We start from the raw sequence: 24,594 nt of genomic DNA on the forward strand, positions 1-24,594 counted from the left end.
CCTCCTCTCCTCTGTCCCCGGCTCTGCCCTCCCTGCCTCTTCTGCCTCTCTCTTCCTGCCCTACCCTAGCCTCCTGTGCCCTGTCCCGTCCTCTCTGTGCCCTGCCCTCCAACCCTCCTCTGTCACTGTCCTACCCTCCTCTGCCATGTCCCTTCCTGTGTCCTACCCTTCTCTATCACTGTCCTACCCTCCTGTGTCACTGCCCTCCCCCCCCCCCAGTGTCTCCTCCTCCCCCCCCCCTAGTGTCTCCTCCCCTCCCTAGTGTCTCCACCCCCCCCCCCCACTAGTGTCTCCTCCCCGGAATCCCCCTGGCTCCGGTCCCAGCTCTGAGCGGAAAACGAAACTGAAAGTGCACAAGCGCCTCTCCTCCTCCCCCCAGGCTCTGCCCTCCTCTCTTCCCTCCCCGGCCCTCCCCATCTCTCCTCCCTCCCCGGCTCTGCCCTCTCTGCCCCTCTCCTAGCCCCCATGCTCTGTTCCTCCCTCTCTGTCACAGACCCTGTCCCTCCCTCCTCTCATATCTTCTGTCCTCCCCCTCTCTAGTGTCTCCTCCCCGGACTCCCCCGGACTCTGGTCCCAGCTCTGAGCGGAAAATGAAACTAAAAGCGCACAAGCGTCTCTCCTCCCTCCCTGCTCTGCCCTCCTCTCCTCCCTCCCGGCCCTGCCCTCCCTGGGTTTCCCCTTCAGTCATCAGACGCTTCGAAGCCCCGCGGAGGCAGGACCCGCTAAGCAGCGAGGAAGCAGTAGATACCCCAGGGCAGCACTGAGGGTAAGTACTGGCACAGCTCTGCCCCGTGCGCTGCCCCCCTTCACCCAGCTTCCATCCGATCCGCCACTAATATTTGCCCCTGCCCTCTTCCCCGTGGTCACTTCTGCCCACGTGCGCTCTCTGCTCTTATTTGTGCCCCCCCCCCCCCCGTGGTCACTTCTGCCCACGTGCGCTCTCTGCTCTTATTTGTGCCCCACACCCCCTCCCCCCCGTGGTCACTTCTGCCCACGCGTCCTCTCTGCATCTTTTTCCGCCCCTGTCCTCTCCACCCGCGTTCATTCTGCTCCACGCGTCTCTGTACTTCCTCTGCCCCCATCCTTCCTACCCCCGGGTCCTGTGTGCACTGCCCCTTCATGTGCTCTCTGCCTCCTGCCGACCCTCACTAGGGCACAGTGGCACTTAATTTAGGGCCCCGGCACACATCCGTTTACAAATTAAGCACTGTTTCGGCACCACCAGGTGCTAGACCTAGTGCTGGTCCCCGTGGTCTCTCCCTCTCCCTCTCTCTCTCCTCCCCAGGACTGCTGGTCCCCGTGCTCTGCTCTCTGTGCTCCCCAGGACTGCTGGTCCCCGTGCTCTGCTGTCTGTGCTCCCCAGGACTGCTGGTCCCCGTGCTCTGTTCTCTGTGCTCCCCAGATCTGTTGGTCCCTGTGCTCTGTTCTCTGTGCTTCCCAGATCTGTTGGTCCCTGTGCTCTGTTCTCTGTGCTCCCCAGATATGTTGGTCCCTGTGCTCTCTGTGCTCCCAAGATCTGTTGGTCCCTGTGCTCTGCTCTCTGTGCTCCCCAGATCTGCTGGTCCCCGTGCTCTGCTCTCTGTGGTCCCCAGGACTGCTGGTTCCTGTGCTCTGCTCTCTGTGCTCCCCAGGACTGCTGGTCCCCGTGCTCTGCTCTCTGTGCTCCCCAGGACTGCTGGTCCCCGTGCTCTGCTCTCTGTGCTTGCAGGACTGCTAGTCCCCGTGCTCTGCTCTCTGTGCTCCCCAGGACTGCTGGTCCCCGTGCTCTGCTCTCTGTGCTCTGCAGGAATGCTGGTCCCCGTGCTCTGCTTCTTCTCTTGCTTCCCAGGATTGCTGGTCCCCGTGCTCTGCTCTCTGTGCTTGCAGGACTGCTGGTCCCCATGCTCTGCTTCTTCTCTTGCTTCCCAGGATTGCTGGTCCCCGTGCTCTGCTCTCTGTGCTCCCAGGACTTCTGGTCCCTATGCTCTGCTTGCTCTCTGTGCTCCCCAGGACTGCTGGGCCCCGTGCTCTGCTCTCTGTGCTCTGCAGGACTGCTGGTCCCCGTGCTCTGCTCTCTGTGCTCCCAGAACTTCTGGTCCCTATGCTCTGCTTGCTCTCTGTGCTCCCCAGGACTGCTGGTCCCCGTGCTCTGCTCTCTGTGCTCCCCAGGACTGCTGGTCCCCGTGCTCTGCTGTCTGTGCTCCCCAGGCCTGCTGGGCCCCGTGCTCTGCAGGACTGCTGGTCCCCGTGCTCTGCTCTCTGTGCTCCCCAGGACTGCTGGTCCCCGTGCTCTGTTCTCTGTGCTCCCCAGATCTGTTGGTCCATGTGCTCTGTTCTCTGTGCTCCCCAGATATGTTGGTCCCTGTGCTCTCTGTGCTCCCAAGATCTGTTGGTCCCTGTGCTCTGCTCTCTGTGCTCCCCAGATCTGCTGGTCCCAATGCTGTGCTCTCTGTGCTCCCCAGGACTGCTGGTCCCCATGCTCTGCTCTCTGTGGTCCCCAGGACTGCTGGTTCCTGTGCTCTGCTCTCTGTGCTCCCCAGGACTGCTGGTCCCCGTGCTCTGCTCTCTGTGCTCCCCAGGACTGCTGGTCCCCGTGCTCTGCTCTCTGTGCTTGCAGGACTGCTAGTCCCCGTGCTCTGCTCTCTGTGCTCCCCAGGACTGCTGGTCCCCGTGCTCTGCTCTCTGTGCTCTGCAGGACTGCTGGTCCCTGTGCTCTGCTTCTTCTCTTGCTTCCCAGGATTGCTGGTCCCCGTGCTCTGCTCTCTGTGCTTGCAGGACTGCTGGTCCCCATGCTCTGCTTCTTCTCTTGCTTCCCAGGATTGCTGGTCCCCGTGCTCTGCTCTCTGTGCTCCCAGGACTTCTGGTCCCTATGCTCTGCTTGCTCTCTGTGCTCCCCAGGACTGCTGGGCCCCGTGCTCTGCTCTCTGTAGGACTGCTGGTCCCCGTGCTCTGCAGGACTGCTGGTCCCCGTGCTCTGCTCTCTGTGCTCCCAGGACTTCTGGTCCCTATGCTCTGCTTGCTCTCTGTGCTCCCCAGGACTGCTGGTCTCCGTACTCTGCTCTCTGTGCTCCCCAGGACTGCTGGTCTCCGTACTCTGCTCTCTGTGCTCCCCAGGACTGCTGGGCCCCGTGCTCTGCTCTCTGTGCTCCCCAGGACTACTGGGCCCCGTGCTCTGCTCTCTGTGCTTTGCAGGACTGCTGGTCCCCGTGCTCTGCTCTCTCTGTGCTGCTGAGGACTGCTGGTCCCCCTGCTCTGCTCTCTGTGGTCCCCAGGACTGCTGGTCCCCGTGCTCTGCTCTCTGTGCTCCCCAGGAAATGGACCCCATGCTCTGCTCTCTGTGTGCTCCCCAGGACTGCTGGGCCCCGTGCTCTGCTCTCTCTGTGCTCCCCAGGACTGCTGGGCCCCATGCTCTGCTCTCTCTGTGCTCCCCAGGACTGCTGGGCCCGTGCACTGCTCTCTGTGCTCCCCAGGACTGCTGGGCCCCCTGCTCTCTCTGTGCTCCCAGGACTGCTGGGCCCCGTGCTCTGTTCTCTGTGCTCCAGAGGACTGATGGGCCCCGTGCTCTGCTCTCTGTGCTCCCCAGGACTGCTGGGCCCGTGCTCTGCTCTCTGTGCTCCCCAGAACTGCTGGGCCCCGTGCTCTGCTCTCTCTGTGCTCCCTAGAACTACTGGTCCCCCTGCTCTGCTCTCTCTGTGCTCCCCAGGACTGCTGGTCCCCGTGCTCTGGTGTGCTCCCCAGGACTGCTGGTCCTCCTCTTCTGCTCTCTATGTTCCCCAGGACTGCTGGGCCTCGTGCTCTGCTCACTGTGCGCCCTAAAACTGCTGGTCCCCATGATTTGCTTTCTCTCTTTCTGTGATCCCCAATACTGCTGGTCCCCATGCTCTGCTTCTTCTCTTGCTTCCCAGGGCTGCTGGTCCCCATGCTCTGCTCTCTGTGCTCCCAGGACTACTGGTCCCCGTGCTCTGCTCTCTGTGCTCCCTAGAACTGCTGGTCCCTGTGCTCTGTGCTTCCCACATCTGCTGGTCCAGGTGCTCTGCTCTCTGTGCTCCCCAGGACTAATGGTCCCCTTGACCTGCTCTCTGTGCTCCCCAGGACTGCTGGTTCCCGTGCTCTGCTCTCTGTGCTCCCCAGGATTTCTGGTCCCCGTGCTTTGCTCTCTGTGCTCCCAGATCTGTTGGTCCCTGTGCTCTGTTCTTCCCAGATCTGTTGGTCCCTGTGCTCTGTTCTCTGTGCTCCCCAGATCTGTTGGTCCCTGTGCTCTCTTTGCTCTCCAGATCTGTTGGTCCCTGTGCTCTGTTCTCTGTGCTCCCCAGATCTGCTGGTCCCAATGCTGTGCTCTCTGTGCTCCCCAGGACTGCTGGTCCCCATGCTCTGCTCTCTGTGCTCCCCAGGACTGCTGGTCCCCATGCTCTGCTCTCTGTGGTCCCCAGGACTGCTGGTTCCTGTGCTCTGCTCTCTGTGCTCCCCAGATCTGCTGGTCCCCGTGCTCTGCTCTCTGTGCTCCCCAGATCTGCTGGTCCCCGTGCTCTGCTCTCTGTGCTCCCCAGATCTGCTGGTTCCTGTCTCTGCTCTCTGTGCTCCCTAGAAATGCTGGTCCCCATGATCTGCCTTTTCTCTCTCTGTGATCCCCAATACTGCTGGTCCCCATGCTCTGCTCTCTCTGCTCCCCAGGACTGCTGGGCCACGTGCTCTGCTCTCTGTGCTCCCAGGGCTGTTGGTCCCCGTGCTCTGCTCTCTGTGCTCCCCAGGGCTGTTGGTCCCCGTGCTCTGCTCTCTGTGCTCCCCAGGACTGCTGGTCCCCGTGCTCTGCTCTCTGGGCTCCTCAGGACTGCTGGTCCCCGTGCTCTGCTCTCTGCTCTCTCTGTGTTCCCCAGGACTGCTGGTCCCCGTGCTCTGCTCTCTATGTTCCCCAGGACTGCTGGTCCCCGTGCTCTGCTCTCTGTGCTCTCTGTGCTCCCCAGGACTGCTGGTCCCCGTGCTCTGCTCTCTGTGCTCCCCAGGACTGCTGGTCCCCGTGCTCTGCTCTCTGTGCTCCCCAGGACTGCTGGTCCCCGTGCTCTGCTCTCTGTGCTCCCCGGATCTGCTGGTCTCCACGCTTCGCTTCCTCTCTAAAGACCCCAGGCCTGCAGATCCCCATGCTTTGCTGTCTGTGCCCCACAAGCCACTTTCTTTACTTTCACTTTCTTTGGTAAGGAGAGCTGGCACCGGCCATCTTTGTTTACTTGTCCTTGAGGGTGTTGGTGTCCAGGGTGAATCCAAGTGAAGGTTGGGGTTTGAAGCCCGCATGGTTCACACCATTGATCCAGGTTTGCACTGTTTCTTGCTTGTTACTCTTGGTGAACAGCAGCAGGTGTCATGGGTGGAGTTGAGCCTCAGGGAGGCGCTGGACATCAGGTCTGGAGGAGGGAGGCAGAGAGGGAGGCGTTGGATGTCTGCAGCGGAGGAGACTTTCAAGTAGAGTTGTGTATCGTGGTGAATCTTCACAATGCAATCAAAGAGCCAGTGGTGCAACGATAGCCCTAGCACCCCCCAAGCTCCAGGGGTCCCCCTCCGGCACTGTGCACAGGCTGCAGGCCCCTAGCCTGAGAGCTCCTGACGGGGTCCGGAACGTGGGGGGCCTCTTCCATGTATTTTGCAGGGGGTCCCTACAAGTTTCATTCCGCCCTGCAAGAAGCAGAGTCTCAACCGACTCCACAAAGAGGTTGAAGATGATGGGAGTCAAAACTGAGATCCCGGGGACTCCGCGGGTGATGGGGAGCTCTTGTGACCTGGAAGTGGCCATGTAAACGAACTAGGATCGCTTGGATCGACAGGAGCAAACCAGGAGCGGGCCTTCCCCGTAAATCACGTGCGCTGCCCGCCTGCTGTCTGCTTCCTGTTTCCTTCTACATATACTCTCTACACCAGTGCTTGGTGTTTCGGGCCTTTTCCCTGTGCCGGTGGTTCACAACCTTTTGACTCCTGAGGACTCTCACTGAATCACTACTGGAGGCCGGGGACCCACAACCAACTTGTACCATTTAAATTTCAAACATTAGAACAGTAATTCACAAAAATACACAAACAAGTACACACCAAACAAATACTCGAATTACTAACGATTTTATTATTTTTTTAAAATGTAAACATTTCAATGGGAAGGTTGATGCTCACCTCAGTGATTAACTTTTCAATATTTGGTTTTATTTTGGAAAGCTTTCACACCTAAATATGTGGGAGGGAAAGGAAGTAAAACCATAAGGGCCTCTCATCTAACCATAGCCTCTGTCACATGTAATTCATTTGTTTTATAGCACCTCTCATGGCAGGGTAGGGTGTCAGAGCACTTAGCATCACACACAAAAAGAGACAATTATTCATACGTGTGTAAGTCAGAGTATAGAAAATGTTACGTAAGGCGAAGGGGCCTACAAGGTGTAGGATTCACAAGTCATTCACTCATTTTCAAGAGAGCGAGGCCTGGAGAAGCACAAACTCAGGACTCAGAACATAACACAGTGGATAGCATTGACTTCAATAATAAGAATTTATTTCCACAAGCAAACCTTTTTTAGCAGCATCAGGATAATGAAAGTCTGGGAAAAAACACAACTTTCTATTTTGTTCCATGCAGTTAGCATGCAGCTCTCCGATGGCAGATCGTCGATCACTGTGCCAGATTATGAATATTACTTTTGAACTGCACAGTAACAAAAGAATCTCTGTAACAAAAGCACTACCTCAGTCCGCTATGCACGTAAAAAACTGGGGCATATTTACAAGAAAGTGGTGCATCGGTCCTGATGCGCCACTTTTCGTGCGTCGCACCTGCCCCACCCAACGACACCACGGTTGCATCGTATTTACAATACAACTCACCATGGCAGTCGTTAGGATAATAGCGTCAACATTTTTGAAGTATTGTGGCGCTCTGCTGCACTAGCGTAAAACATTTTGACACTAGTGCAGCAAAGCGCAGGGAGACACGCAGAGCAAAATGGGTGCGTCATTTTAAAGCCTGCTCTGAGCAGGAGTTAAAAATAATGGAAAAAAAGGTGCAGTGAAATGTCAATTTCACTGCGCCATTTTTTCGGGCCTCCCTGCATCAGAACACCCCCCCTTCCACACATTATGCCTGGCGCAGGCATATTGTGGCGCAAGGGTTTACAAAGTGGCACAGCGCAAGCATTGCGCCACTTTGTAAATATGGCACGGGAGAAAGGCGTCCTTAACGTTGCCTTAGCGTAAAAAACAATTACGCTAGGTTGGTGCAAAGTGGCGCTAGGGGCTTGTAAATTTGCCCCACTGTTCTTTGATATGCATCATACACTTCTTTGCAGCAGGCATAATAACCCTTTGCGCTACCTTAGTTGAGTAAAAACCACCACTAGACCAAACCCCGACCCTCTCCAGCAGGTCATTAATCAGCAGAATTATCTTGACATTTTTATTTTTGCTGCAAAACTGCTGGATATACAAGGAACCATGCAGTGCTTTTAAAACTGCTGCACAAATGAAGTAACAAATATAAAAACGTGTTGTGTTTCTGTCGAGAGGCCTGAGCCGGAGAAGTGCCTTCCTGCGGCCGAGGCCTGAGATGCCTACGGACTCCCTGGGAATGTGTCACAGCCCGAGGGGGATCCACGGACCACGGGCTAGGAACCGCTGCCCTACACTGGTGCCTGATGTTTCTGGCCTTTCATCTGTTCTCTCTGCACCAGGTGCTTGCACACATCTGTCCTTCATATGCTCACCGCCTCGTGCACTATTGCTTACATATTCTGCACTTCCTGTCAGTTTTCTGCTTCCTTTTTTGTGTGCTCCCTGCACCAGTGCTCTCTCGCCTTTCTGCCCTCTCTGTTGCGCTTTCTGCACCATGCACTTTCCTCCATGCTGTTCTGCCCCACCTGTTTGTCTCTCGAGGCTGCACCAGTTTCCACGGTTGTCTCTCCTCAAACCTCCATCCCAGTGCTCCTGGGATCTACTACCACCCCTGTCCTGCTCTCTAGGATCCCCAAGATCGGTTTGCTCTTTGTGCTCTCTAGGCCTAATGGTCCCCGGGAACGCTCGTCTCTCTCTCTCTCTCTCTGCCCTTGCCGTGTTCTCTGTGCCCCCCCAGGACTGCTGGGCCCCGTGCTCTGCTCTCTGTGCTCCCAGGACTGCTGGGCCCCGTGCTCTGCTCTCTGTGCTCTCAGGACTGCTGGTCCCCCTGCTCTGCTCTCTGTGCTCCCCAGGACTGCTGGTCCCCGTGCTCTGCTCTCTGTGCTCCCCAGGACTGCTGGTCCCTGTGCTCTGCTCTCTCTGTGCTCCCCAGGACTGCTGGTCCCTGTGCTCTGCTCTCTCTGTGCTCCCAGGACTGTTGGTCCCCGTGCTCTGCTCTCTCTCTGCACCCAAGGACTGCTGGTCCCTGTGCTCTGCTCTCTCTGTGCTCCCCAGGACTGCTGGACCCTGTGCTCTGCTCTCTCTGTGCTCCCCAGGACTGCTGGGCCCCGTGCTCTGCTCTCTCTCTGCTCCCCAGGACTGCTGGTCCCCGTGATCTGCTCTCTCTGTGCTCCCCAGGACTGCTGGACCCCGTGCTCTGCTCTCTCTGTGCTCCCCAGGACTGCTGGACCCCGTGCTCTGCTCTCTCTGTGCTCCCCAGGACTGCTGGACCCCGTGCTCTGCTCTCTCTGTGCTCCCAGGACTGCTGGTCTCCATGCTCTGCTCTCTCTGTGCTCCCAGGACTGCTGGTCCCCGTGCTCTGCTCTCTGTGCTCCCCAGGACTGCTGGTCTCCATGCTCTGCTCTCTCTGTGCTCCCAGGACAGCTGGTCCCTGTGCTCTGCTCTCTCTGTGTCCCTCAGCACTGCCGGTCCCTGTGCTCTGCTCTCCGTGCTCCCTAGGCCTGCTGGTCCCCGTGCTCTGCTCTCCGTGCTCCCTAGGACTGCTGGTCCCCGTGCTCTGCTCTCTCTGCTCCCCAGGACTGCTGGTCTCCATGCTCTGCTCTCTCTGTGCTCCAGGACTGCTGGTCCCCGTGCTCTGCTCTCTGTGCTCTCCAGGACTGCTGGTCCCCGTGCTCTGCTCTCTGTGCTCCCCAGGACTGCTGGTCCCCGTGCTCTGCTCTCTCTGCTCCCAGGACTGCTGGTCTCCATGCTCTGCTCTCTCTGTGCTCCCAGGACTGCTGGTCCCTGTGCTCTGCTCTCTCTGTGTCCCTCAGCACTGCCGGTCCCTGTGCTCTGCTCTGCGTGCTCCCTAGGACTGCTGGTCCCCGTGCTCTGCTCTCCGTGCTCCCTAGGACTGCTGGTCTCCGTACTCTGCTCTCTGTGCTCCCCAGGACTGCTGGGCCCCGTGCTCTGCTCTCTCTGTGCTCCAGGACTGCTGGTCCCCGTGCTCTGCTCTCTGTGCTCTCCAGGACTGCTGATCCACGTACTCTGCTCTCTGAGCTCCTTAGGACTGCTGGTCCCCGTGCTCTGCTCTCTGTGCTCCCTCGGACTGCTGGCCCCCGTGCTCTGCTCTCTGTGCTCCCCCGGACTGCTGGCCCCCGTGCTCTGCTCTCTGTGCTCCCCGGACTGCTGGTCCCCGTGCTCTCCTCTCCGTGCTCCCTAGGACTGCTGGTCTCCGTACTCTGCTCTCTGTGCTCCCCAGGACTGCTGGGCCCCGTGCTCTGCTCTCTCTGTGCTCCAGGACTGCTGGTCCCCGTGCTCTGCCCTCTGTGCTCTCCAGGACTGCTGGTCCACGTACTCTGCTCTCTGAGCTCCTTAGGACTGCTGGTCCCCGTGCTCTGCTCTCTGTGCTCCCTAGGACTGCTGGTCCCCGTGCTCTGCTCTCTCTGTGCTCCCAGGACTGCTGGGCCTTGTGCTCTACTCTCTGTGCTCCCTCGGACTGCTGGCCCCCGTGCTCTGCTCTCTGTGCTCCCCAGGACTGCTGGACCCCGTGCTCTGCTCTCTCTGTGCTCCCCAGGACTGCTGGACCCCGTGCTCTGCTCTCTCTGTGCTCCCAGGACTGCTGGTCTGCATGCTCTGCTCTCTCTGTGCTCCCAGGACTGCTGGTCCCCGTGCTCTGCTCTCTGTGCTCCCAGGACTGCTGGTCTCCATGCTCTGCTCTCTCTGTGCTCCCAGGACTGCTGGTCCCTGTGCTCTGCTCTCTGTGCTCCCAGGACTGCTGGTCTCCATGTTCTGCTCTCTCTGTGCTCCCAGGACTGCTGGTCCCTGTGCTCTGCTCTCTCTGTGTCCCTCAGCACTGCCGGTCCCTGTGCTCTGCTCTCCGTGCTCCCTAGGCCTGCTGGTCCCCGTGCTCTGCTCTCCGTGCTCCCTAGGACTGCTGGTCCCCATGCTCTGCTCTCTCTGCTCCCCAGGACTGCTGGTCTCCATGCTCTGCTCTCTCTGTGCTCCAGGACTGCTGGTCCCCGTGCTCTGCTCTCTGTGCTCTCCAGGACTGCTGGTCCCCGTGCTCTGCTCTCTGTGCTCCCCAGGACTGCTGGTCCCCGTGCTCTGCTCTCTGTGCTCCCCAGGACTGCTGGTCCCCGTGCTCTGCTCTCTCTGCTCCCAGGACTGCTGGTCTCCATGCTCTGCTCTCTCTGTGCTCCCAGGACTGCTGGTCCCTGTGCTCTGCTCTCTCTGTGTCCCTCAGCACTGCCGGTCCCTGTGCTCTGCTCTCCGTGCTTCCTAGGACTGCTGGTCCCCGTGCTCTGCTCTCCGTGCTCCCTAGGACTGCTGGTCTCCGTACTCTGCTCTCTGTGCTCCCCAGGACTGCTGGTCCCCGTGCTCTGCTCTCTCTGTGCTCCAGGACTGCTGGTCCCCGTGCTCTGCTCTCTGTGCTCTCCAGGACTGCTGGTCCACGTACTCTGCTCTCTGAGCTCCTTAGGACTGCTGGTCCCCGTGCTCTGCTCTCTGTGCTCCCTAGGACTGCTGGTCCCCGTGCTCTGCTCTCTCTGTGCTCCCAGGACTGCTGGGCCTTGTGCTCTACTCTCTGTGCTCCCTCGGACTGCTGGCCCCCGTGCTCTGCTCTCTGTGCTCCCCCGGACTGCTGGCCCCCGTGCTCTGCTCTCTGTGCTCCCCGGACTGCTGGCCCGCGTGCTCTGCTCTCTGTGCTCCCCCGGACTGCTGGTCTTTGTGCTCTGCTCTCTCTGTGCTCCCCAAGACTGCTGGCCCCCGTGCTCTACTTTCTGTGCTCCCCCAGACTGCTGGGCCCCGTGCTCTGCTCTCTGTGCTCCCCTGGACTGCTGGTCTTTGTGCTTTGCTCTCTGTGCTCCCCAGGACTGCTGGGCCTCGTGCTCTGCTCTCTCTGTGCTCCCCAGGACTGCTGGGCCTCGTGCTCTGCTCTCTCTGTGCTCCCCAGGACTGCTGGTCCCCGTGCTCTCTCTGTGCTCTCTCTGCTCCCAGGACTGCTGGGCCCCGTGCTCTGCTCTCTCTGTGCTCCCCAGGACTGCTGGTCCTCGTGCTCTGCTCTCTGTGCTCCCCAGGACTGCTGGTCCCCGTGCTCTCTCTGTGCTCTCTGTGCTCCCAGGACTGCTGGGCCCCGTGCTCTGCTCTCTCTGTGCTCTCCAGGACTGCTGGTCCTCGTGCTCTGCTCTCCGTGCTCCCCAGGACTGCTGGTCCCCGTGCTCTCTCTGTGCTCTCTGTGCTCCCAGGACTGCTGGGCCCCGTGCTCTGCTCTCTCTGTGCTCCCCAGGACTGCTGGTCCTCGTGCTCTGCTCTCTGAGCTCCCCAGGACTGCTGGGCCTCGTGCTCTGCTCTCTCTGTGCTCCCCAGGACTGCTGGTCCCCGTGCTTTCTCTGTGCTCTCTGTGCTCCCCAGGACTGCTGGTACCCATGCTCTGCTCTCTCCGTGCTCCCCAGGGCTGTTGGTCCCCGTGCTCTGCACTCTGTGCTCCCCAGGATTGCTGGTCCCTGTGCTCTGCTCTCTATGCTCCCCAGATCTGCTAGTTCCCTGTGCTCTGCTCTCTCTGTGCTCCCCAGGACTGCTGGTTCCCGTGCTCTGCTCTCTCTAAGCTCCCCTAGACTTCTGGTCCTCGTGCTCTGCTCTTCAGGACTGCTGGTCCCCATGCCCTGCTCTGTTCTCCCCAGGACTGCTGGTCCCCATGCTCCTTTCTCTCTGTGCTGCCCATGACTGCTGGTCCCCGTGCTCTGCTCTCTCCGTGCTCCCCAGGGCTGTTGGTCCCCGTGCTCTGCTCTCTCTGTGCTCCCCAGGACTGCTGGTTCCCGTGCTCTGCTCTCTCTAAGCTCCCCTAGACTGCTGGTCCTCGTGCTCTGCTCTCCAGGACTGCTGGTCCCCATGCCCTGCTCTGTGCTCCCCAGGACTGCTGGTCCCCATGCTCCTTTCTCTCTGTGCTCCCAGGACTGCTGGTCCCCGTGCTCTGCTCTCTCCGTGCTCCCCAGGGCTGTTGGTCCCCGTGCTCTGCTCTCTGTGCTCCTCAGGATTGCTGGTCCCCGTGCTCTGCTCTCTGTGCTCCCCAGGACTGCTGGTCCCTGTGCTCTGCTCTCTATGCTCCCCAGATCTGCTGGTCCCTGTGCTCTGCTCTCTGTGCTCCTCAGGATTGCTGGTCCCCGTGCTCTGCTCTCTGTGCTCCCCAGGGTTGCTGGTCCCTGTGCTCTGCTCTCTATGCTCCCCAGATCTGCTGGTCCCCGTGCTCTGCTCTCTCTGAGCTCCCCAGGACTGCTGGTCCCCGTGCTCTGCTCTCCGTGCTCTGCTCTCTGGGCCCCGTGCTCTGCTCTCTGTGCTCCCCAGATCTGCTGGTCCCCGTGCTCTGCTCTCTCTGAGCTCCCCAGGACTGCTGGTCCTCGTGCTCTGCTCTCTGCTCTCCAGGACTGCTGGGCCTTGTGCTCTGCTCTCTGCTCTCCAGGACTGCTGGGCCTCGTGCTCTGCTCTCTGGGTTCCTCTTGCCCTCTGGTCGGTCCTGCCTAGGTGGCTTGCTCTCATTCTCTGTCTTTGCTCCTTGGCCATCAGGTCTCAATGCTGTGTTTTCTGTGCTCCCTGGGCCTGTTGGTGTTTTCGGTATTCCAAAGGCACTTTTTCCCCAAGCTTTGTTGTCTGTGCTCCCTAGGCCTGCTGGACACAGTTCTCCCTGTGCCCCCTAGGTCCACAAGTCTCCATGATCGTTAAAGAAATGATATAGCAAGCTACTCAGATGCCGTACACCAGGCCTGTGGTACTCGGCAGCACCACCATTAACTAAACACCCATATGCGCATTCACAGGGCAAGCCAAAGCAGGGATATGTATGTGGAAAGCAGCCAGAGCTCAGCATCTAGAATGCATGGATTTATGTAAGTGCCTGGTATTTCTGTAGCACAATCCCGGCCAAAAGGCATCAGAGCGCTGTACATGGTCTAAGCCAAGCTTAAAGTCAATGATTCATAGGAGAGGAAGCTGAGATTTGGATGGTTAGGGCACTGTGATGTAGTGTTCTTTAAATACTTTCCTATACTGGAGCACCTCTGGGGCAGTCCTTGTGGATACAGGGGTGTTGTTCCTGATTCTGTGGGGTGTCCCGGCTGCTGTTGTGCCGGGATGCACCAGAGATAGTGAGCTTGTCTGCAAGATAAACGAGGTGCTGATTGTGATGGGTTTGTAAATGATGCGGCTGGTTATGAAGTTGGTGTGGGTCGGCAAAAGGAGCCAGTGGAGTTCCATCAGAATGGGATGATATGATCATTCTTCGGGCCATGGAAGAGATGAGCTGTGACATGTAGGATGCCCTTAAAGGGTGCCAGCGTGGAGTCTAGGAGGCCATGGAATAGCCATGATGCAAGGGTACAAGGACATGAACATCAGTTCTGAAATTGCTTTCTGGAAGAAACAGTTTGAATTTACTATTAAAGAGAGCTAATACTGAAGCAGAAAAGACTTTCAAGTAGAGTTGTGTAGCTATTTGAAAAGGTTGAAGATGACAGGGGACTGTGTGGAACCCTGGGGGACACCACAGGTGATGGGGATCTTTTGTGACATGAAGGTGTCCATGTGAACAAAATGGTGTTGGTTGGAAAGTTAGACGAATCAATGGACGTACGGTGAAACCATTCGGTACTCAAAGGTACGTTTGAGGGTGGGGTGGTGCATTATGTTGAAGTCAGTTGGGAGGTTCAGCAATATCAGGTGAAAGTGGACATCTTCATCTGTGGTCAAGAGGGCATCATCTAGGATGTGAAAGGTGGTGGTCTCTGTGCTGCAGCGTGAACTGAAGCCAGAGCGGCAGTCGTGCAGGAGATGGTTTGCATTGATGTGATGTTACTGCTGAACATCAACTGCTTTTTCAGCGCTTGCCGATGAACGGTAGGTCAGTGATGGTTTACTAGTAGGAGAGGTCATCAGGGTCTAGTGTTCAGTTCTTAAGGAGTTGGAGGATCTGGCCAGTCTTGAGAGCTTCTGGGAAGATTACTTCAGTGAGGGAGGCATTGACAACGGTAGCAAGAGTCAGAGAGCAGCCTCAGTGAGAGCTTTGAGGAAGGGGGATGGTAAAACATCATCTTCATAAGTGGCTTTGAGGGATTAGAGTTTGTCAGCAGGATCTTTAGGAGGTAGGGTTGGAAGGCTGGCCATGGCAGGATTCTACAGGAAGGGGTGGGTGTGAGAGCTGAAGAAGGCTTGATATTGTTAATGTGCTGTTGGATCGTCTGTATTTTGTTTATGGAGAGGAGGTTGGTGGCATTGCCCTTTTCTGTGGAGCAGGTGGGTCTGGCAGTGGGTTGATGCAGTGCTTGGTTGTTTTGAAGACTGTTCTGCTTCTGTTGGTGTCTTCACTGATGCTGGTGGTTCAGTACATTCCTTTGCCTGGTGTGATGAGCTGTCTGTGTGTTGCGCAGAGGGATTTCAGTATCAAGTGGTCCTTTGAAGTTCCTTTTCTTCCATTTTCTTTGCTGTCTGTGGATCAATCGTTTTTTGTCATCAAGGTCCTTAGATTAGCAGGGTGGTGAAGGGTTTGGCTTGCATGTGCGTGTTCTAATTAAGGTGTAACCATTCACGTAACTTTCCAAAACATTGTTGAAGTTGTTTGGAAGAGTGTTGGTGTGGGACGTGGGGTTGCTACAGTGCAGCTTTAGTGAGACAGTGAGGATCCGTCCATGTAACACTGGGGTATGGATCTGGAGTCTCGGAGACACTTGTAGTCGGCCTAAAGGACTGCTGGTCTCTCCAGCAGCGCTAATGCACCAGTAATCTGTGAGCTCTGGAAGTCAGTCTTGCATAGGTTCAACCATCACGGGACCAGGTTCAACCATCACAGGACCCGGTCCAACCATCCTGTCTGTCATCATCATCAAAATAAGTTTATTTCGGGGTCAAGACCCTTGAAAACTTCATAAAAATCAATTCTTCCTACACACTTTACGACAAAATTTATTCACAGAACCAACAGGGATCCAGAACTTTATAAAAACAAAGGCAAGTTCAGTCCTTGAGTAAAAACATTTAGAATAAACCCATAAAATGCATGCACTGCTCGCCAACTATACGTGATTGGTTTATAATGTGGGAGCCGGTTAATTCGGAGCCACAATGATAAACCTAGTAGGTTCAGTTGTGACCAAACGCTATAAATAACGACAGCGCACAAACCATAGGCGGTCTAGTGTCATGGCATCTGTGTAGTGCCCCACACCCAAGTTTATTCAGAGCGGCCTAAACCAGACCCTCCTGTCTATGTTGTCCCCCTCATATCCCTGCTCGGACTTGTCCTGTTATGCCAGTTTCTAGTTTGCTCTAAAATACTCCCAAAACCAACTCACACCTACTGAAGTACTCCTGTTGTGTGCCAGGTATTACCAATATTCAGGCATGTCTTAGCATGAAAAGTGCTGCTATCATATGCCCAGATAAGCCGTCCTTATAAACATCAGTCAGTTCAAGTCCTCCCATGCCAGCTATTACTATCATATGCCAAGGTAGGCATGCCTACCAAATGCCAGGCAGGACCACCACATGGCCAGAGCCACACATATCAGTCATGTGCCAACTTAGGTACTGAGGTAGGTACTCTGATCATATGCCAGGTGTGGCAACCACATGCCCACGACCTTCTCCAGTAGGTACTGCTATGATAGGCCAAGATGGGCACTTGTGCCAAATACAAGCATCTACACCATAGATAAGCAGTTACTCCCATGATATTCCCTCTTATGTATCTTAAGGCAGCCATTGTGTTGCATGCCAGATATTGCCATCTTATTTTGTAGATCCCATTCCATGTGCCAGGATGGCCAGGTGAAGCCCAAGGATGATAAGTTGGGGGACTGGAGTAGACGAAGGACAATTTGATTTCAGTGAATGCAAACAGAAGTTGTAGGTGGGTGCAGTCACCTTCTGAGGCAACACGCAGGTCTGAAAAATGAGTGTCAGCAGCCTTGAATGTTGGAAGGTGTAGGGACATCTAACACTGATAAAATGCACGCTCACTTGACTGCATCCCCCTTTGTAGCCATACGCAAGACTCGATGGCCATTCACTTTGGAGATGTTTAGGAACAAGGTACAAATCCTTCTCTGATTTCTCTTCTCTCGTACAGGTTCCCTGGACCCCTTCCTGCAAGTGCTTTGAAGACACTGACTGCTCCTCACCATGGATGGGCTCCTCTTCCTCCTGGCCTTCATCCCCTGTGAAGTCCTCTTCAGCGCCTCAGTCGCTCGCCTCCTCCTGCCCGTTTACCCCTTTGAGCTGCTCAGCTACATCTGGCTCTTGGCCTTTCTCAAGCTCCTGCTGCTCCTCGGTGTAGCTGGGGGACTCCGTGGGAAGTGGCAGCGCTCCGGTGGTGGCTTCAGCACCAGGACCCTCACACTGTGGCCGGTGGTGGTCTCCCTCGCACCCCCAGTCTATGAAACCGCCAAGCTCCTGGCCTTCCGGGTGCCGGTGGAGATGCACTCCGGGGTGCACCTATCACTGCTGATGGTGGTCGCCTCAGGGGTGGCCGGCTGGTTCTGGGGGCTCCTGTGGCCTTGTGGGTCTCACCAGGGGTCCATCAAGGATGGTGGAGGAGACCCTCCTGAGGAGAAGGGGAGAGCAAAGGCCTGGGCGGCCTTCAGCAAGCTCTGGCACTACTCCAAGGAGGACAAGGCCTACCTGTCTGGAGCCTTCCTCTTTCTGATGCTTGCTGTAGTTGGTAAGGACGTGTCTATGTATGTTTAGTGTATGTGAGCGTTTGTGCGTGTGTGTGCAAGCACGTGTGTTGTGCATGTGTATGCAAGTGCACGTGTGTGCCTTACTGAGTATGTGCAAATGTGTGCGCCATTTGTGTCCTGAGTGCCTTTGTGTGAATGCATGTATGATTCTGTGCATGTGATTGCATGTTTGTGTGGAACATGTTTATAGTAGGTTCTGTAATACAGTCCCTCTCATCAGAGCCATCAGTAAGGCCAGGGCACCAAATTAAAAGTGGCCCCCATTAGTGAATCAGATAGCTAAAAACGTGGCCAAGCTTGAGCTGAAATCTGATTTCTGTACACCTGCTTACTAGGTCCAAGCTGCCCACCGAGCTGTCCCCTTGCTCTGGGTATTTCCAAAATACCTTTTTATGAGGTTCACGATCTGAAAGTAGGAGAAGGTGTCATCTCCCCATGCACCCCCAGGAGCCAGGGTAACGGTGAATACTGCGGTTTACGGGTACCCGTAGTATAACACGGAGGAACATAAGGTGTGTGTAGAGAAGCATATGGTGAAATTAACATGTCTGCAGCAGCCCCTAACCCCACCCTTCCTTGTTCCCAAAGCAGTCAATATTCCTCTTATTCTGAGAAGTATCAGTGAGGCAGTACACCTCCCTTTGCATTGATACGTCTCAGAAGGACAGTGAGAGTGTGTTTTTAACATGATCAGACCCGGCTACTGCTTCATGTGTGTGGCGTGACACGCCCAGGTGGGAAGCATGTGGAATAAACAGGTTGTGCTTGCGTGCATCGTGTATCCTCCAGGGACTCTATGGACTCTGTGCTTTGCTGCACAGTGACGGTAAACATCTGCTTCTGACTCGCGTGTGAGAATTACTGATAGGAAATAAATAACGCAAGGCTGATCCTCCACTGCGTTGTTTTTATGAATATTTTCCAGCTTGGAAAGCTTCTCGTTCTTGGGCACAACATTACCAATACGAGCAAAGAACCCGAGGGCTTGAAAGTCATATTTTGGATTGGTTCAAATCCTATCCAGCCAACCAATCGTAAGTGACTGAAGCTGGCACTGCCCTCTCCAACCCGCTGCCTGTTTCTCGGGGCAGTCAACATGGCGCCCCTCTCGTTAATCTCTAGCTAGGATGTTTGAGTGACATTATAATGAACACAAGCATATTGTACTTTGTTGAAGGCACCCAGGTACATTTGATGACTTCTCCTTATTCTGGGCAAAATTCAGACTTGGAAGACCCACAGCCACCTCAAATTTCAAACAAACAAGACTGAATTTCTACTTGCTTCTTGACACAAGTCCTCCACTCAGTGCTGCAATGGCTGGACTCCACCAGTATCACTGACCCTTCACCGACTATCGCTGATAGTGCCGGATCTCTGGGTCTCCTCCTCGATAACCAACGCACTGTCCACCACGACACCAGCACCGCGGCTAGAAAGGTGAACCATCCGCTCAGACTCTCCAAACGGATTAAAGTGTCCTTCCCAGAACAATACTAGAGGAAGTAAATTAGGTTTTCATTCTGTGCGGTTTAGATTGTGAGTACACCTACTATTCCTAGTATCCACTTAGCATGACCTAAAGTCTCTGTTCATTCTGCATCCCTCTTCTCTGTGATTGGTTGTTACAATCACATCACCCCAATCCTTCACTCGGTGATTTGACTCACTATTGAAAGATCCACCTACAAAATTGCATTCATAGGTCACGCCTTCATTCACTTTGACCACTTGTCTAACTTGACCAAGAAACTGAAGATCTCAGGTGGCCCTTGTCCCTTCCACAGTTCAGACTCTATCACTAGAAACACCGGTGTTCACCAGAGCACAGCTCTACACAGCATGTCTCTGCGCGCAGCCCCTAAGTCTGTGACTCACTTTCCCCTGACAATGTCACCACCCTCCGACTGCAGATCTTCAAAAAAGATCTACAACTTCTTCTACTCAACCTCTAGTTCCTTCCTTCCACACTCGTGTGACTTCATTATTCTCGTGTCATGTGAACTGTCTAGTGAGCATCTTTTATTTTCAGTGGCCCTATATGTGTGGTGTGCACTATATTCTCTAGATACCCGGAAGGTCTGTACCACTGTCCCTCATGTGTTTAGGATCTGGTCACCACACGACCTTTGGGGTGTCCACTGCTGTGCATCTCATTCCTCTTTATTCTGACCTGAGGATAGGTCTCCCCAGTTATTCATTTGTAATCTTTGTCTCTCTGATTCCACATTTTGACTGTCTGTGGCCCGTACGTAGGCAGAACATCAGGGACTGATTTTGCTTCTTTTTTTAGCTTTGGTTCTCTTGTCTGACTCTTTTTCTCACCTGCATGTCATAGGTAAGGTGCTCTGATGGTCGTGAGCCTTCTAGGTGCTCTATACAAGTTCCAAATAAATAAATAAACACCAGCACTTTGACATCAGTGAAAGATGGGGCTTGATGGATGAGCAATGATGGTTGAGGAATGACGGATAAAGAATGATAGGTGAGAGATAAGGAATGACGAATGGAGAATGACCCACAAGGGATGAGGAATGAGGAATGGTCTATGAGCGGTGATGGATGAAGAGTGATAGATGATCAATGTAGAACAGTGCATGAGGAGTGATGGATGAGGAATGATAGTTGAGAAATGATGGCTAAGGAATGATAGGGGAGAGATAAGGAATGACGAATGGAGAATGACCCACAAGAGATGAGGAATGATGCATGAGCGATGATGGAAGATGGATGAAGTGTGATAGATGATGGATAAAGAGTGGTAGATGGTCAATGTGGAATGGTGCATGAGGAATGATGGATAAAGAATGATAGGAGAGAGATAAGAAATGATGGACAAGGAGTGAATGACGAGGGATGATGGATGAGAGATGATAATGGATGACGAATCATGAATGAAGGATTCGAAAAGATGAACGATGATAGATGAGGGATAAAGAGCTTTAGATCATGGACATGGAATGACGCATGGGGAGTGATAGATGAGGATGATGGTTGAGGAATGATGGCTGAGGGATGATGGATTAGGAATGATAAATGAAAGATGAGCGATGATAGATGAGGAATAAAGAGCTTTAGATCATGGACGTGGAATGACACATGGGAAGTGATGGATGAGGGCGGTGGTTGAGGAATGATGGATGAGGAATGAAAAATGAAAGATGAGCGATGATAGATGAGGGATAAAGAGCTTTAGATCATGAACATGGAATGACGCATGGGGAGTGATGGATGAGGGTGATGGTTGAGGAATGGAGAATGAAGGGTGAGAGGTAATAGATGAGAAACAATGGATGCAGAATAATGAACGAGGGATGAGTAATGATAGATGAAGGATGAGGAGTGATGGATGAGACATGATACGTGATAGACAAGGAATGATGGATGGGCAATGATGAAGGAGGGATGAGCGATGATAGACGACGGATGGAGAGTTTTAGATCATGGACCTGGTGCATGTGGAGTGATGTTTGAGGAATGGAGAATGATAGGTGAGGGATGATGGATGATAAACAATGGACACGGAATGATGGGTGGGACATGAAGAAAGAAGAAAGGCGGGTGAAGAAGGATGGATAAGAGATCACAGATGATGGCTGAGGAATGATGGATGACCGATGAGGGATGGCGACGTCATAAAATGGAAGCTTATTTGTCTGACTGGCTGCAGGTATACATCGTGTGAGATGTGGCCCCTCACTCTCCATCTGCCTGTGGGAACAAACCCCATACTAAGGTTTTACAGTATGGTAGATACCAATTTTCACCCCTCAAGCTTGCCACTGTGAATAACCTGTGGCATGCAGCTCACAGGGTGTGAGACGTGGCTCCTCACCCCTCCAGCAAGCCCCAGTTATGATGTTCCCCTAAGACCTCCAATGCAACACTTCTAAAAATAAGATTTCCTAATGATTAGTTCTGAAAGTAAATACTTTGAAAAACTGAACACTTTCTAAAGTGTTTGTTTCCAAAATATATTGAAATAAGAACAGTGTGCAAATGAATAAGGATGTACAGTACAGGGTTTCAGGATTTGGGATTAAAGGTTAGGAGTATAGAGTCAGGCATTCAAGAGATAAGGTAAGGGGTTAATATATAGGGTTTAGGGGATATGCCTATAGGAGTTAGGGTATAGGGGTATGGGATGAGACCTTAATGGTATTGGGTTAAAGATCTAGGGTTACGCGTCTGTGGTGTAGTGTTAAGCAGTCGCGGCTCACAGGGATTCCTGGGGGCAGGGTTGGGATGCGTGCAGGGGGTGGGGGAAATTAATAAAAAATTTAAAAACACACCTCCTCCGCTTTGCACCGCTCCTCTCTCCCGCGTCCTTGCTGCATGCAGGCACCCAGCCTAGCCTGCGGCCAATCCTGACGCTGCTCAGAGCAGCATCAGGATTGGCTGGGAGCGTTCAGCCAGGGCGCTCCCAGGCAGACTGGGAGCCTGTGCAGGCTCTCTCCAGCCCAGCAACCCCAGGCGGCCGGCCAAACATACATGCACAGCGAGTGGGAGTGCTGTGCACTCCCCCTCAGTGCACGTCACCCCATTGGCCCCGCCCCTTTCAAAGAAAAGGATAATAAACATAGTTTATTATCCTTTTCTTTTAAAGGTTTTGCAGCTGCTGCTGCTGGCGGAGGGGAGATGCCCCTCCACCCTTATGGAGGAGCCGCCCCTGGTGTTGAGTTTGGCTGATGGAATAACGGTTAACAATCTGGTGTATAAGACTAGGGTTTAGATTATAATGCTAAAGTTTAAGACCTTGCCGTATACTGGTTATGGGGCTAGGTTTTGGGGTTAAGGGAATACGGTTTTGGGTATAGGGCTAGAGGTTTATGCTATCAGGGTAATGGTATAGGGTTAATGGAATAGGGTTATTAGTGAACAATAGATATATCCTAAAGAGTTAAGAGTTTGAGCTGTGAGGTTAAGGATTTGGGCTATAGGATTAAATGATCACATATTAGATGTATAGGGGTGAGGAGTGGGGATTCAGTGGATTAAGGGACAGGAGTTAAGGATAAAAATAGTTTGGGTTACATGTACAGGACAAAGTGGTTCACCTAATGGGTTAGAGGTTAAGTGTATAATACATGGAGTGAAGGGGTAAGGATTTTGGGTAGAGGGTCAATGTTTTAGGGTATAGGGTCAAGGAGATGTAGTACAGTGTTAGGGGCTGAGTATAGGGATATGGGGTAGAGGTTATAGGTTAAGCACTATTACTACATTTGCTTAGTGTCATAGTTGTAAATGTGTTTAAGGTGTTTTGATGATTGTTACAGTTTTTAGGCTTATATCAATGATGATAAAAATTAACTGTTGCTTTTCATGGTAACACGGGATGTAAGTTGGATGGCAGATGCTTCACTTTCAAAGTGATTGTAGGAAGTTGGCTCTGTATGTGCTATTTCAAAGTAAGGAATAGCATGCACAGAGTCCAAGGGTTCCCCTTAGAGGTAAAATAGTGGTAAAAATAGATAATACTAATGCTCTATTTTGTGGTAGTGTGGTCGAGCAGTAGGCTTATCCAAGGAGTAGTGTTAAGCATTTGTTGTACATACACATAGACAATAAATGAGGTACACACACTCAGAGACAAATCCAGCCAATAGGTTTTTGTATAGAAAAATATCTTTTCTTAGTTTATTTTAAGAACCACAGGTTCAAATTCCACATGTAATATCTCATTCGAAAGGTATTGCAGGTAAGTACTTTAGGAACTTCAAATCATCAAAATTGCATGTATACTTTTCAAGTTATTCACAAATAGCTGTTTTAAAAGTGGACACTTAGTGCAATTTTCACAGTTCCTAGGGGAGGTAAGTATTTGTTAGTTTTACCAGGTAAGTAAGACACTTACAGGGTTCAGTTCTTGGTCCAAGGTAGCCCACCGTTGGGGGTTCAGAGCAACCCCAAAGTCACCACACCAGCAGCTCAGGGCCGGTCAGGTGCAGAGTTCAAAGTGGTGCCCAAAACACATAGGCTAGAATGGAGAGAAGGGGGTGCCCCGGTTCCGGTCTGCTTGCAGGTAAGTACCCGCGTCTTCGGAGGGCAGACCAGAGGGGTTTTGTAGGGCACCGGGGGGGACACAAGTCCACACAGAAATTTCACCCTCAGCGGCGCGGGGGCGGCCGGGTGCAGTGTAGAAACAAGCGTCGGGTTCACAATGTTAGTCTATGAGAGATCTCGGGATCTCTTCAGCGCTGCAGGCAGGCAAGGGGGGGGTTCCTCGGGGAAACCTCCACTTGGGCAAGGGAGAGGGACTCCTGGGGGTCACTTCTCCAGTGAAAGTCCGGTCCTTCAGGTCCTGGGGGCTGCGGGTGCAGGGTCTCTCCCAGGCGTCGGGACTTTAGGTTCAAAGAGTCGCGGTCAGGGGAAGCCTCGGGATTCCCTCTGCAGGCGGCGCTGTGGGGGCTCAGGGGGGACAGGTTTTGGTACTCACAGTATCAGAGTAGTCCTGGGGTCCCTCCTGAGGTGTCGGGTCTCCACCAGCCGAGTCGGGGTCGCCGGGTGCAGTGTTGCAAGTCTCACGCTTCTTGCGGGGAGCTTGCAGGGTTCTTTAAAGCTGCTGGAAACAAAGTTGCAGCTTTTCTTGGAGCAGGTCCGCTGTCCTCGGGAGTTTCTTGTCTTTTCGAAGCAGGGGCAGTCCTCAGAGGATGTCGAGGTCGCTGGTCCCTTCGGAAGGCGTCGCTGGAGCAGGATCTTTGGAAGGCAGGAGACAGGCCGGTGAGTTTCTGGAGCCAAGGCAGTTGTCGTCTTCTGGTCTTCCGCTGCAGGGGTTTTCAGCTGGGCAGTCCTTCTTCTTGTTGCAGGAATCTAATTTTCTAGGGTTCAGGGTAGCCCTTAAATACTAAATTTAAGGGCGTGTTTAGGTCTGGGGGGTTAGTAGCCAATGGCTACTAGCCCTGAGGGTGGGTACACCCTCTTTGTGCCTCCTCCCAAGGGGAGGGGGTCACAATCCTAACCCTATTGGGGGAATCCTCCATCTGCAAGATGGAGGATTTCTAAAAGTTAGAGTCACCTCAGCTCAGGACACCTTAGGGGCTGTCCTGACTGGCCAGTGACTCCTCCTTGTTATTCTCATTATTTTCTCCGGCCTCGCCGCCAAAAGTGGGGCCTGGCCGGAGGGGGCGGGCAACTCCACTAGCTGGAGTGTCCTGCTGGGTTGGCACAAAGGAGGTGAGCCTTTGAGGCTCACCGCCAGGTGTGACAATTCCTGCCTGGGAGAGGTGTTAGCATCTCCACCCAGTGCAGGCTTTGTTACTGGCCTCAGAGTGACAAAGGCACTCTCCCCATGGGGCCAGCAACATGTCTCGGTTTGTGGCAGGCTGCTAAAACTAGTCAGCCTACACAGATAGTCGGTTAAGTTTCAGGGGGCACCTCTAAGGTGCCCTCTGTGGTGTATTTTACAATAAAATGTACACTGGCATCAGTGTGCATTTATTGTGCTGAGAAGTTTGATACCAAACTTCCCAATTTTCAGTGTAGCCATTATGGTGCTGTGGAGTTCGTGTTTGACAGACTCCCAGACCATATACTCTTATGGCTACCCTGCACT

General features: G+C 54.0%; 1 protein-coding gene across 1 annotated transcript in view; it reads left to right on the plus strand.

Annotated features, from left to right (window-relative positions):
- Positions 1-280: 280 nt before the first annotated feature.
- TAP2 (transporter 2, ATP binding cassette subfamily B member) overlaps positions 281-24,594 on the plus strand; it is a 130,903-nt gene continuing 106,589 nt past the window's right edge. Inside the window, exons 1-2 of the mRNA XM_069241929.1 lie at positions 281-766; positions 16,433-17,023. Coding sequence (XP_069098030.1) covers positions 16,486-17,023 — 538 coding nt within the window. The 5' untranslated portion in view covers positions 281-766; positions 16,433-16,485. The remainder of the gene's footprint in view (positions 767-16,432; positions 17,024-24,594) is intronic.

This window comes from Pleurodeles waltl, chromosome 6 (genome assembly GCF_031143425.1).
Source record: "Pleurodeles waltl isolate 20211129_DDA chromosome 6, aPleWal1.hap1.20221129, whole genome shotgun sequence".
Classification (NCBI taxonomy): domain Eukaryota; kingdom Metazoa; phylum Chordata; class Amphibia; order Caudata; family Salamandridae; genus Pleurodeles; species Pleurodeles waltl.